Source organism: Chelonia mydas, chromosome 1 (assembly GCF_015237465.2).
Source record: "Chelonia mydas isolate rCheMyd1 chromosome 1, rCheMyd1.pri.v2, whole genome shotgun sequence".
Classification (NCBI taxonomy): domain Eukaryota; kingdom Metazoa; phylum Chordata; order Testudines; family Cheloniidae; genus Chelonia; species Chelonia mydas.
Genome location: NC_057849.1, coordinates 51,883,167 through 51,895,673, shown reverse-complemented (window position 1 = coordinate 51,895,673; position 12,507 = coordinate 51,883,167). Strand labels below are relative to the sequence as shown.

Here is a 12,507-nt window from a genome sequence, read left to right as displayed (position 1 = left end):
AAGAGGGCTGGGTGTGCGTGCCTGTGGGGGAGATGTTGATCACTGTCAGGGGGTGGGTCAGGGCTGGGGCGTGCGTGCCTGCCAACAAGCAAGAGAGACTCTGTCCCTCTTGCTTGCTACTGCAGCTCGCCGGGCATGGAGGGGTAGGGCTTTTATTTATGCACAAGGAAGGCTCTGTCCGCTAGACAGAAATGTAACAGCCTGCCTGCTAGTTAATTGATCTCATTCTCTGAGGCAGAAATGTAGCAGCCTGCCTAACTAACATTGTTTGTTAGTTAACTCTTCCCATTCTCAGTCAATTCCCCCAGGAGCATAAAACCTGTAATAGTTTTAAGGCCCCTACATTGCCAGAGTGATGTAAAGCCTTATAAATGACAGTAAGAGAATCAGCTAGGAAGATTTTATGTGCTTTCTCACTCTTTTCCTGTGCCAAAGTGGCACAGTGGGGTTAGATTACAGCTTAGGATTTATTTTACTTACCCATTTAAAAAAAAAAAAAAAGACTTTTTAAGGGAAAATAAAACATTTACCAAGCAGTCAATAAAATTCAGGACAATCAGAAGCAAGCACTTCCCAAGGTACCCAGCCACGTCCAGGACAATGATTAGCAAAACTGTATGACTTTTGTGTGTGAAAGTCTGAGCAATTTAAAATGACATTCTACTTTTTTTTTTTCTGTTTGGTGTTCTGTAATGTAATTTAAATGAAAATCCAGGATTATAACTGGAATGCAGGGCATTATTTACCAAGTGTTTGTAACTTAATTTTCATGTGTTTAGGAAATGCTGAGTAGTTATTGTGAAATTTTTCTGTATTATAGTTTAAACAAATTACCAAAACAATAGAAACTGATTATATTACATTCTTTTGACAAATAAAATATGCAGAATTTTGCAGAATTTTTAATTTGTTGGCCTAGAATCCCTCCAGGAGTGTAAACTAGGTTGCTTAAAGATTATAAAAGCCACTTTTAGCTGGTCTTTAGTGGCTCTTAAAGTCACTGGAGGTTAGGAGTAAAAATGTATCTTTATGGTTTAATTGTTTTAGAATTTTGCACTCTGGAACCCATACCAGTGGCTTTAATCAGGCAGAAGGAAGAATGGTCTTGTTGTTTAGGAGATATGGGTTCTATTCCTGGCTTTGCCATGCACTTCCTTTGTGATCTTGGGCAAGTCATTTAACCTTAAAATGCAAAGGTCCTTCTGATGCGAAGGAGCTGGATGCTGTCTACTTACTGTTGGCACTTCAGACCATATTGTCTTTTCTGTCTGTCTCTCTCTCGCAGAGAGAGCCTCCTGGATGCCATGTATGTATGCCCTTGTCATTGAACAGATCAGCCACAAGAGCAGGAAGTGCTGTCTCAGGGTATGTCTAAACTGCAGTGAAAAACCAAGGGCTGGCCCATGCCAGGCGACTTGGGCTGGGGCTGCTGGGCTGTTTCATTGCAGTGTAGACTTCCTGGCTCGGTCTGGAGCCTGAGCTCTGGGACCCTTCCACCACTTGGACCTGAGCTCTGGGACCCTTCCACCACTTAGAACGCAGGCTTCGGCCCGAGCCCAGAAGTCTGTGCTTCGATGAAACAGCCCCGCAGCCAGAGACCTGTGAGCCTGAGTTGGCTGGTATGAGCCAGTCATCAGTGTCTAGTTGCAGTGTAGACATACCCTCAGTCTCCTATCCTGGCCTGAAACCGTACTAAGAGTGATCCAGGGTACTAGCCGCAGACAGGTAGTGCTCGTGCTGTGTTTTGCTGTCTTCGGTTAGCTCGCTTAGAAAAAAGGTTGGACAGCCTGTGATGGTTTGCAAGGCCGCTAGTGTAGCGTGGTGGTTTCATTAGTATGGGTTGGATTGTTGCTTTTTTCAGGGTAGGTAATAGATTTCCCTCCTCAAAGGAAGTTTTACTACCCCCTGATACTGGGGGAGGGAGGAGAGTGTCCCAGATGTTCTGTACTCTTTCTCTATCCGGGAAGGGCAGGGGTTGGAGTCACAAATGGTCACCCTGTTTGCAGAAATCAACGCTTTTTTTGCTGAGGCAATTTGCTCTACTTATCTACCCAGTTGCTGTTAGCTGGCTCCGGCTGATAATTAGTGCTCTGCCTAGTGCCTCGGGTAATTTGTTTTTTCCAGTCATATTTCTTTGCATAGATACCTTGTGCCTGTAATTTAATGTAACCATTTTATTAATAATTAAAAATGATCGCCAGTGTTAAGTACAAACCGGAATTTAAATCCTATAATACTAGTGGTTTTCACCTTTAGAAAGCAAGTCTTTATATTAACAGTAGCACCCAGAGGCTCCTGTCAGGCCCCATAGTGGTAGGCTCTGTAAAAACTCATGAAGAAATGGTCTTTCCTCCCAAAAGACTTTACAGAACTGGAGCCTTATATTGTAAAGACTTAACATGAGTTTAACATTACACACTGTGAGTAGCCCCAGTAACTCCGAAGTGCACAAGTCTTTGCAGCATCAGAGCCTGTAAAAACAATTTACTATCCAGGAAGAGGGAAACGGGCATACAGAATTACATAGCGCTAGAGACTGCATAGTGATTTTGGTGGTAGAGCTGAGAGTAAAATATAGTTAACTTAATTTTTAGTCCAGCTGGGATTAAATTTATAACTGTAATTTTGTTTTTTTGTTCCCCTATTTTCAAGTCAGTGGTATTTTTTTATCTCAAGACCTGACTACTTTGGGATGTGAAAATATTTTAAATATGCTTTTATTGATGCTTTGTTTAAACAAGCTTTTGTGATATTTTTTTCCTTCCAGTGCCTCTTATGATGGATGAAGCTTTAGACTATCTTGAAAAAAGACAGGTGTGAAACTTTCATTTTTGCATTTAAAATAATTTAAAATATAGTATCCTTGTAAGTATATGAAAACAAACTGCCTGTTTGGATTTCTGTGATCTGCCTAGAAGCAATATAAAATTATCCATTTAAAAGATAAGCTCTCTATCCTGGCAACATCTCTTCATGAGTTCTTTTCAGACTGTATGGGGGAAGGCAATTTTTACTGAAATATAAAAATTAACTGTTGCACTTGGAAAAGACTTGTACCCACATGATACCTATCCGGGATAAACATATAGGGGAGTAAAAGTTAGCTGATGATATAATTTATCTATTCCCACAAGGTTTTTAAAATCCTGATTTTCTATCACTGTTACAGTTGGTCACCTGCTCATGAGGCAGCAAGTTTCAGAAAATATGGCATAGTTTGAACTCTTTCTGATCTTTAACGTAAGGGCTACTCAGAGCCTCCAAGTTAATTTCATAGCAATATTGATTTTCAACATTTTATAGTAGCTTAAAAATAAATAAGACTACCTAAAATAGTGCCGTTAGCATGTAATCTGGCAGCATTAGAATAACATATTGGTAGCAGACTGATACTGCTTTAAGGATGTTTATCATCATAGCAAATTTACAAAATGATATTGGTGCATCTATATAAATGTATATTATGGCATGAATGAGGAGGAAGGCTCCAGGGGCAACAAAGCATTCTGGTGGCTGAAATTTTGCCTTTTTGAGTAAGGGGGTGAGAGGTGTGTATGTGTGAAAGAGACAGAGATTGGACCAAATGCACAATTTCCATTTTTATTTTTAAGAAACGAGATCCTACGTTCACTTATGAAGTAATAGTTGTTGATGATGGCAGTAAAGATCAGACCTCAAAGGTAAGAAGAGAATATTAAAGTTTCTCACCTGGCAGTCTAAGGGAGCAGATGTGTATCACGCTGTTTTAGCTTTTATAAAATGTACCAAACCTTTACCTTTTGTTCTACACATCTGCTGCTCATTGTTTTTAATTATTTATTTCTCAGATTCCTTCTGCCATTCTTGTCCCTGCCATTCATAGGATGATATTCTTATAGCACAGTTATCTTTTGAACAGATGTAGTAACTTGCTGAATTTCTTTCCCCAGTTCCCTTTGTTCATCCAGTGTATCTCCTTTCACACAGTCTCACCTCAAGAGCATTCTCCGGTGTGATTTCTGTTATCTGAAACAGCATCAGTGTGTGTCTGTTCTTCAAATCTCCCCTTCTCTTTCCAGATCTCATCTGAGACCATAATTCTTTCCCATCTAAGCCTCTTAATCTCCCACAATTTTAAATGTCACTTTATTATTCTGTAAAGTATTTTGACATAGTTTGTATAGAATTTGTTATACAGCATAAAGTTGTGTATTCGTTTAGAAACATTAATACTGAAGTATTAAGGGTAGGATTTTCAAAAATGTTCTGCTTTCCTCTACTTCTGCTTCTGTTGAAGTTAATGGGAGTTTTACCATTGACTTCAGTGGGAGCAGAGTCAGGCCAGCTCTAAGCAACTTCTGAAAATACCACCCTAGATTAATGTCTAGGTTAGTCACTAGCATTCCTGCTTCTGTTTTCCTTCAAGCTTGCCTGGTAAGGTTATGTGTCCTTTCGTGCATGTTTGTTCAGTAGCTTACTAACTTGTTTACTACTGCCAGTGTCAATGATGGATGAATCACATCTCTTATGCAGTACAATAACTCCTCACTTAAAGTCGTCCCAGTTAACATTGTTTCATTGTTACATTGCTGATCAGTTAGAGAACATGCTCGTTTAAAGTTGTGCAATGCTCCCTTATAACGTTGTTTGGCAGCCGCCCGCTTTGTCCGCTGCTTGCAGGTAGAGCAGCCCGTTGGAGCGAGCTGGTGGGAGCTTGGAACCAGGGTGGACCGGCAGCCCCCCATCAGCTCCCCGTTCCCCTAAATTCCCTGTGCGACAGCCACCCAACAGGCTATCAATTGCTGGCAGTTCAGCTGTCCCTCCCCCCCACTGCCCTGTGCTGCTTCTGCCCTCTGCCTTCGAACTGCTCCCTGGAGCCTCCTGCTTGCTGATTAACTTTAAAAGGCAATGTACTTGGAATGGGGTCAGCGTACTTAAAGGAGCAATGCTCATCTCTTTCTCTCTCTCTCTCTCTCACACACACACAGGGTGTGTCTCTCTGTCTGCCATGCTGTCTCCCCTCCCTCCATTTGTGCTGCCTTGTAGAGTGTGACGCTACATTAACAACAAGTTAACCCTCGAGGGCTCAGCCAATTTCTAGTTCATCACTTAGCAGTAAGGCATTCCCTGGGAAATATCCCACCCTCTGACTTCACCACCTCAACCAAGCTTCACAATCATCATCGCTGTGTACCAGTATTAAATTGTTTGTTTAAAACTTTGTGTGTGTGTATGTGTGTGTATAGAAAAAAATGTCCCAGGAACCTAACCCCCCCATTTACACTAATTCTTATGGGGAAATTGGATTCGCTTAACATCATTTTGCTTAAAGTCGCATTTTTCAGGAACATAACTACAATGTTAAGCGAGGAGTTACTGTATTGTATAAAGATTGAAAAGCCCTCAAAGTAGTAGCCATTGTCTGTCTTATACAGTGATGAACACGTCTCAGCCTTCTAAGACATAGGTGTTCTCCACTCTCATGCCCAACTACTCAAACATTGAAATTGCTTTAAGCTGATGCTCAACTTTATTAAATATTTGTGATACTGTAGTCTCTTAGGGCTTCATTATGCTAGAAGAAAAACATGATGAAAAGCACTATATAAGAGCAATTCATGTCTCAAAGCACTTGCAGTTTTAATTTAAAAGCAGACATAGCAGTGAAACAAATGGGAACCAGGTAATAGTAATGAAAGAATATTTTTCATAGACTAGTTTTGTGCACTGGTATAAATACGTGTTGTACGGTTTTCTAGCTTTAACTTTGGCGGGTGGGGTGAAGGCGCTTAGGACAGCCATAGCTAACCTCTCTGACCACTACCTGGTTTTATTCTTCTTGCTTCAGTTTTGTCGCTATTCATGTTCTTACTCTTTTTATTTTCCTAAACAGACTTCAACTCTGCACTGGACAATATATTTCCATTTTATGCAGATTTGTTGTACTAATAAATAAAAACCAGCAGGATCTTATTAAAGGGAAAAAGGCAAAATACCACATTTATTGTGAATACAGAAAGAATCATAGTAAGCAGTTAGTTACAGCTATAACATTCCATTCAATCTCATATTTATTCACACATTCATTCATACACACACACACACACAGGTTCTGCAAAGTTGTTATCATAGTTACGAGCCTTAGAGTTGCTCATGCCAAGCCACTGGCCAGGTGGCCTGGACATGAGGAGGGAGCAGGGCCCTGTCAGATGCTCATCTGATGCTCCCGGAAGTTGATTTGCAGAATCAGACCCCAAAGTTCTCACTTTTTAGAGTCTATTTTTATAGGAATTTCTTCCTATGCCAGTCTATGGGAATTGCTTCATCATGCTGTTGCTGAATCAATCAGCAGATAGCACATTCCTGACGGCTCCAAGATGTTATCTTGTTCTTTGGTTCTCCCATTCTTGAGGCTGCTGGGTGGATTCCAGTCTGCCCTCCGGGGGTCCTCTGGTTATTTCCTCTTGACGCCTTCTTCAGCCAATGGACACTGGATTCTTAGGCTGGCACCTCCCTGATCATTCAGTTATTATCCACACCAAGCATCCATCCACATACATCCTCTATCTCTATTTTAATCACAATTGTTAATACAACAAAAGGGCGGGGAGTCTCTGGGTGCTGTTTCTGTTGTTAGAGTATTGCTTTGAGTCTCTCTCTCTGTGAATTGCTTTGAGAACAGACTCTGTCTTAGAATGTACTAACATAATTAGCAGCTTGCAAGTTTCACACACAGAGGGAGAGAAACAGTACCAAAAACCAAGAGACCTCTTAATTAGTAATACCCTGGAATTTAAACTATGGGGAATCAAACTCATTTGTGATTTTAATACAGAACTTCTTTAATATGATCCAACAGATTGAAGTGGTAACAATGCTGTTGAAGAAAAAGGGATGGAAGAATAAGATCTCTATCTTTCATTTGAGGTTCCAGTTTTGTTTTATTCTGACTTTCATATGTCTTACAGGTTGCAATGAAGTACTGCAAGAAATATGGAAGTGACAAAGTACGAGTCCTAACATTGGTAAAAAATCGGGGGAAAGGTGGAGCTGTCAAAATGGTAATGAATACTTTCAGTTCTTTCTCTGTTTTGAACTAATTCTAGTCTTGCCAAAATAAGCAGACCTTGTGTGGATTTAATTTAATTTAAAGACTTTAGATTAATAAAACCGTTTTGAAAAATATTGAATACTTCCATAAATCTTCAATGCAAAAATGTACAAAATATAAACTCATTGCAAGGATTTGATAACACATTGAGTAATAACACTGAAGAATTTTTTTGTATGAGAATTTAAATTAAAGCCAAACTACATCCATTAGTTAATTTAGAAATAGCTCTTCAATGCAAAAAAACCAAAACAAAAAACGTGTTATAAGATGAAAAGCAAGCTCTGGTAATAAGATAAGTAAATACAAACATTCCTCTCCAGATTATAGTTTTGATATTTGAATTGAATGAGGAACTAAGGCCCAGGTCCTGCAAAGTTTTGCTTAAATGTGTGTAGTCCCACTAAAGTCAGCTGGGCTTGATTTTGATGAGGCATAATGTGTGTAATTCGTATATTAATTACAAATAGATATTTCTCTTCACAAGAGAAAATATATTAGCGTGTGTGATTATGTAATTGTTTAGAGTGAGTGAATGATACTTCATTGCACTTTATTTTTTTGACTTAAAAGGACTGCATCAGTATTGGGTTGTGAACCATGAATTCGGATAATAGGTGACTATAAAGAGTAAAAATAAAACTTTTCTCTCATGTTGTCAGTACGCTTCATTTATTATTTCTGGAGTCTTTCTTCATGCATTTATTTTTTTCAAAGATTATGCTAAAGCTACATCTATAACTTGTCTGTCTGTCTTAAGGTTTTTATATGGTGAACGTAAGAATGGCCATAGTGGGTCAGACCAATGGTCCATCTTAGCCCAGTATCCTGTCTTCCAACAGTGGCCAATGCCAGGTGCTTCAGAGGGAATGAACAGAACAGCAATCATCGAGAGATCCATCCCCTGTCATTTACTCCCAGCTTCTGGCGGTTAGAGGCTAGGGACACTCAGAGCATGGGGTTGCATCCCTGACCATTCTGGCTAATAGCCATTGATGGACTTATCCTCCATGAACTTATCTAGTTTTGTTTCTAGTTTTAACCCTGGTATAGTTTTAGCCTTCACAACATTCTCTGGCAACGAATTCTACAGGTTGACTGTGTGTTGTGTGCAGAAGTACTTCCTTTTGTTTGTTTTATACTTGCTGCCTATTAATTTCATTGGGTTACCCCTAGTTCTTGTGTTACGTGAAGGAGTAAATAACATTTCCTTATTCACTATCTCCACGCTAGTGGTTTTCAACCAGCGGTATGCAGAGGTCTTCCGGGGGTATGTCAACTCATCTAGATCTGTTTCGCGGGTTGGAGGGTGGGAGGGGGGTCACAAGTAGAGGGCAGGCATTATGGAGGGGCAAGCAGGGCAATTGCCTGGGGTCCCACACCACAGGGGACCCCACAAAGCCAAGTTATATGCTTCAGCCCTGGGTAAGTGGTAGGCGGGGCTCCTGAAAGGGTTACAGAAGTCTGGAAAGGTTGAGCATCACTGCTCCACACCAGTCAAGATTTTATAGACCTCTGTCATATCCCCTCTTACTCATCTATTTTCCAAGCTGAAAAGTCCGTCTCTTTCATCTCTCCTCATACAGAAGCTGTTTCTATACCCCTAATCATTTTTGTTGCCTTTCTCTGTACCTTTTTCCAATTCTAATATATCTTTTTTGAGACGGGGTGACCAGATCTGCATGCAATATTCAAGATGTGGGCATACCATGGATTTATATAGAGGCATTATGATATATAAATCCATGGTGCCTATGATTATAGTATTTAGGCAGTATATGGAATGAAAAAGCACAAATTTTTTTTTTTTCTTTCTTCTTCTCAATTCTTCCGGGTGAAGGAGCATGACTTTGTGTGGGATATTTTAATGCTGAAGTGCATGGAATGTTCTCATTCACTAGTGCCTCTGCCCACTTGCTTGAGAGAAAGAGAGTTTATTCTTTGTGTAGCACATATGTGAGGTGTGTTTGTACTGCTGTATGTAGCAGGCAGGAAGAGCGTGAATGCTGCATGACCACCAGAGAATAAACCCTCATCAACATTGTACTTTCCATCAGCATTGAGGAAGAAAGATGATTATGCTTTACACTTTGCATAGATGATAGAACTGCGGCCGTGCTTTTAATTGGTTTTAGTATGTAGCTGTTGGTTTGAAACTCTTAGAAATTAATTAAAAGGTCAATAAATCCAGGAAATCTCTGCTCTTATATTTTAAAAAAAAGACCTTAAACCCTCTGTTTAATTTTACTTGAAATGGAAGATTCCATGTTTCTTTCTGAGTTCGAGTGAATAACATCTTGGGTAGGACAGTGAGGGGATATTCTGGATGTATCTTCAAGAGCCTGCAACACACTTTGCACAGAGTTAAGCATGTATGGTGGCAACAAGCACAAATGCCCTTGTGCATCTGCACGTGTGTCATGTAGCACCTAGAATACGATGTAGCCAAGCTCCAGGTCTGCTGCAGTTGTTGCCCCAAGCTAACTGCAGTTATGTTGTACTTTATCTTTCTCAGATACATTTTAGAGATTTAGCTCTTGAAGATGTATTAGGAGGTAGCATCCCACACCCTATCCCAATGCTGCACACCTTGTCCAAGGAACATGGATCAAGTGACAAGGAAAAACTGTACAGTGATTAGGCAGCTGATGTGCTTTGACAGCTATGTATCATGCTGGCCAGTATTGCCTCCTTGTTTCCTTCTGCTCCCCTCATCTGTTTGTTGTATCCACTTGTCTCTTGTCTTACATACTTTGATTGTAAGCTCTGAGAGTCAGGAACCGTCATTTTGTTATTTGTACAGTATATAACACAATGGGGCCCTGATCAGTGATTGAGGCACCTGGGCATTGCTGTAATACAAATTAATAACCTTGAACACTTGTTTTTTTATCAACAAAATGTCAACATAGGAAATTGCAGATTCACCTGTTTGTTTAGTTTAATTCCTTTCTAGATTTCTATTCAGGTTAACGTTTTAGGGATTTGCTTTCTTAATTTAGACTCCTGGGGCCTGGAAGCTAGTTTATCGTGATGAAAATTATTTGTATTGGTGCAAGTTTTAACTTGCTGTCTCATCTGCAGGGTGTCTTTAGCTCTCGAGGGGAAAAAATCCTTATGGCTGATGCAGATGGAGCCACGAAGTTTGCAGATATTGAAAAAGTTGAAGAGGGTCTTAGAAATCTCCAGCCATGGCCAGTAAGTATGAGCTTCTGTCATTTTAGCTGATCAGTTTGTCTATGGACTCATAGTTGTATTTCTCTTTATTAACAAGTTTCTTGCATACATATTGAGAGTATGAATTCTAGGTCCCAATCTTATAAATCTTTAAGATATGCTTAACTTTAACTTGACATAAGTGGGGCTACTTATAGTGCATCAAGTTAAGCATGTGCGTATTTTTTTGCAGGATCAGGTGCCTTAATTTGCACATTTTGACACTTGTGCTATCTCTTGCATTGAGTCTTTTAACCAGGGGTCAGGAACCTCTGGCACGCGTGCCAATTTTTAATGCCACACTGCTGCCTGCCGAGTCCCAGCCGCCAGCCCCGCTTAGCCTGCTGCCGAACCCAGGCCGGCAGCGGGCTGAGTGGGTCTGCAGGCCAGGACTCCGGCAGGCAGCAGCGTGCCATTAAAAATCCTGCCCGCCCGCCCCCCCCCCCGCGCGGGGGCAGGGTGAAGAAGCTTGGTCCTGCCGGCGGCTGCTGCAGGGCAGGCAAGGCCCCCCCTCTCTTCTGCCAGCATGCTGGGTTCCTGCCCCTCCTCCTCTCCCTCCCTGCCGCCGATCAGCTGATGGCCCTTGCGAGGGAGGGGGAGAAGCGGAGCTGCAGCGTGCTGACTGCTCCGGGGAGGAGGAGGAGAAGAGGTGGGGACGGGGCCTTGGGGAAGGGGGGTGGAATCAGGGCATATCCCCTCCAGCCCCCTGCTGTGAGCCGCTCTGGGCAGGGGGCTGGGAGCACCCCCACGACCCTAGCCATCTGCCCTGACCCCTGCACTCCTCACACACCCCAGCCTCCTGCCCTGACCCCTGCACCCCCCCGCCCACAACCCCAGCCCTGACTCCAGTGCCCCTCCCACCCCATGCCCTGACTCTTGCACCCCCCTCACACATCCACAGCCCCATGCCCTGACTCTTGCACGCCCCACATTCCCACCCTCATCCTGAGCACCAAACAGGAGCTCCTGCGCGCGCGCGTGCGCACACACACACATATTCCCACCTGCACCCCTCGCACCAAATGGGAGCTGCCCTGGTAAGCACTCCACACCCAAACCTCCTGCCCCAACCCTGAGCCCCCTCCCTCATTCTAGCTCCTGGCCAGACCCTATACCCCAACCCCCAGCCTGATCCTTCATCCCCAGCCCTGTGCTCAGTGCACTCCCACCCTCAGCTCAGTGCAGAGAGAGAGGAATAGAATGGGCAAGAACCAGGGAGATGGTAGATACCCACTCTATGTGGGCAGGGCCAGGATCCCAGACCGGCAGCTGGCTGAGCGGGGCCGGCAGCTGGGATCCTGGCTGGCAGGAGCTGGCGGACGGAACCCTTAAGTGGCAGCGGGCTGAGCTGCTCAGTCCAATGCCGGTCTGGGGTCCCGGCCGCCAGTCCCACTCAGCCCACTGCTGGTCTGGGGTTCTGGCTGCCGGCCCCTTGCCAGCCGGGGTCCCAGCCGCAGGCCCCGCTCAGCCTGCTGCTGGCCTAGGTGAACAGAACCCCAGGCTGGCAGCGGGCTGAGCGGGCCGGTGGCATAATGTCAGCATTTTAATTTAATTTTAAATGAAACTTCTTAAACATTTTGAAAACCTTGTTTACTTTACATACGACAATAGTTTAGTTATATAATATAATAGACTTATAGAGAGACCTTCTAAAAAACGTTAAAATGTATTAATGGCACGCGAAACCTTAAATTAAAGTGAATAAATGAAGACTTGGCACTCCACTTCTAAAAGGTTGCCGACTCCTGGTTTAAACTTTTGTGGGACCTATGTGTTTTGCATTGCTAGCCCTTTTTTCTTTCCAGTATCACAGCTCACTGTGCTGCCTACTTATTTAAAAATTTGCTTTCTCTACCCTTATTAATTTGATATGTTGTTTAACCTAATTTCCTCCTACATTATTTTGAGAATGACTATTTTATTCTAATTGGTCTATTTCCTGTTAGCGGATGGCTAACTTTTAATTTGCAGGTGTCAGTTCATTCAGATTGTGTCCTCTGTGAAGACGAAATAATGGTTTTTATCTGGAAAAAAAAACTATTTTGGAAGTCATGTCAGATCACAATGTATTCCTGAATAGGGTAACAGTGGCACTTAGATCTGCTTGACTTTAAGAAACCTATTTTCAGTTAACATGGTGCTTAAAGACAAGTTGATGTGGAACTTGTAACTAAAATGGAGGGAGCAATATGTAACTTCTA

At 42.3% G+C, this 12,507-nt stretch overlaps 1 protein-coding gene across 7 annotated transcripts in view; it reads left to right on the top strand.

The window, feature by feature from the left end:
* ALG5 (ALG5 dolichyl-phosphate beta-glucosyltransferase) overlaps nt 1-12,507 on the top strand; it is a 49,988-nt gene that overhangs the window by 9,078 nt on the left and 28,403 nt on the right. For all 7 annotated transcript variants that reach the window (XR_005224341.2, XR_006286565.1, XR_006286564.1 and 4 more), the window contains 4 exons: nt 2,768-2,814; nt 3,612-3,680; nt 6,948-7,040; nt 10,175-10,288. Coding sequence is in view for 4 of the 7 variants with exons in the window: in XM_037892692.2 (XP_037748620.1) it covers nt 2,768-2,814; nt 3,612-3,680; nt 6,948-7,040; nt 10,175-10,288 (323 nt within the window). In the remaining 3 variants the exon portion in view is untranslated. The remainder of the gene's footprint in view (nt 1-2,767; nt 2,815-3,611; nt 3,681-6,947; nt 7,041-10,174; nt 10,289-12,507) is intronic.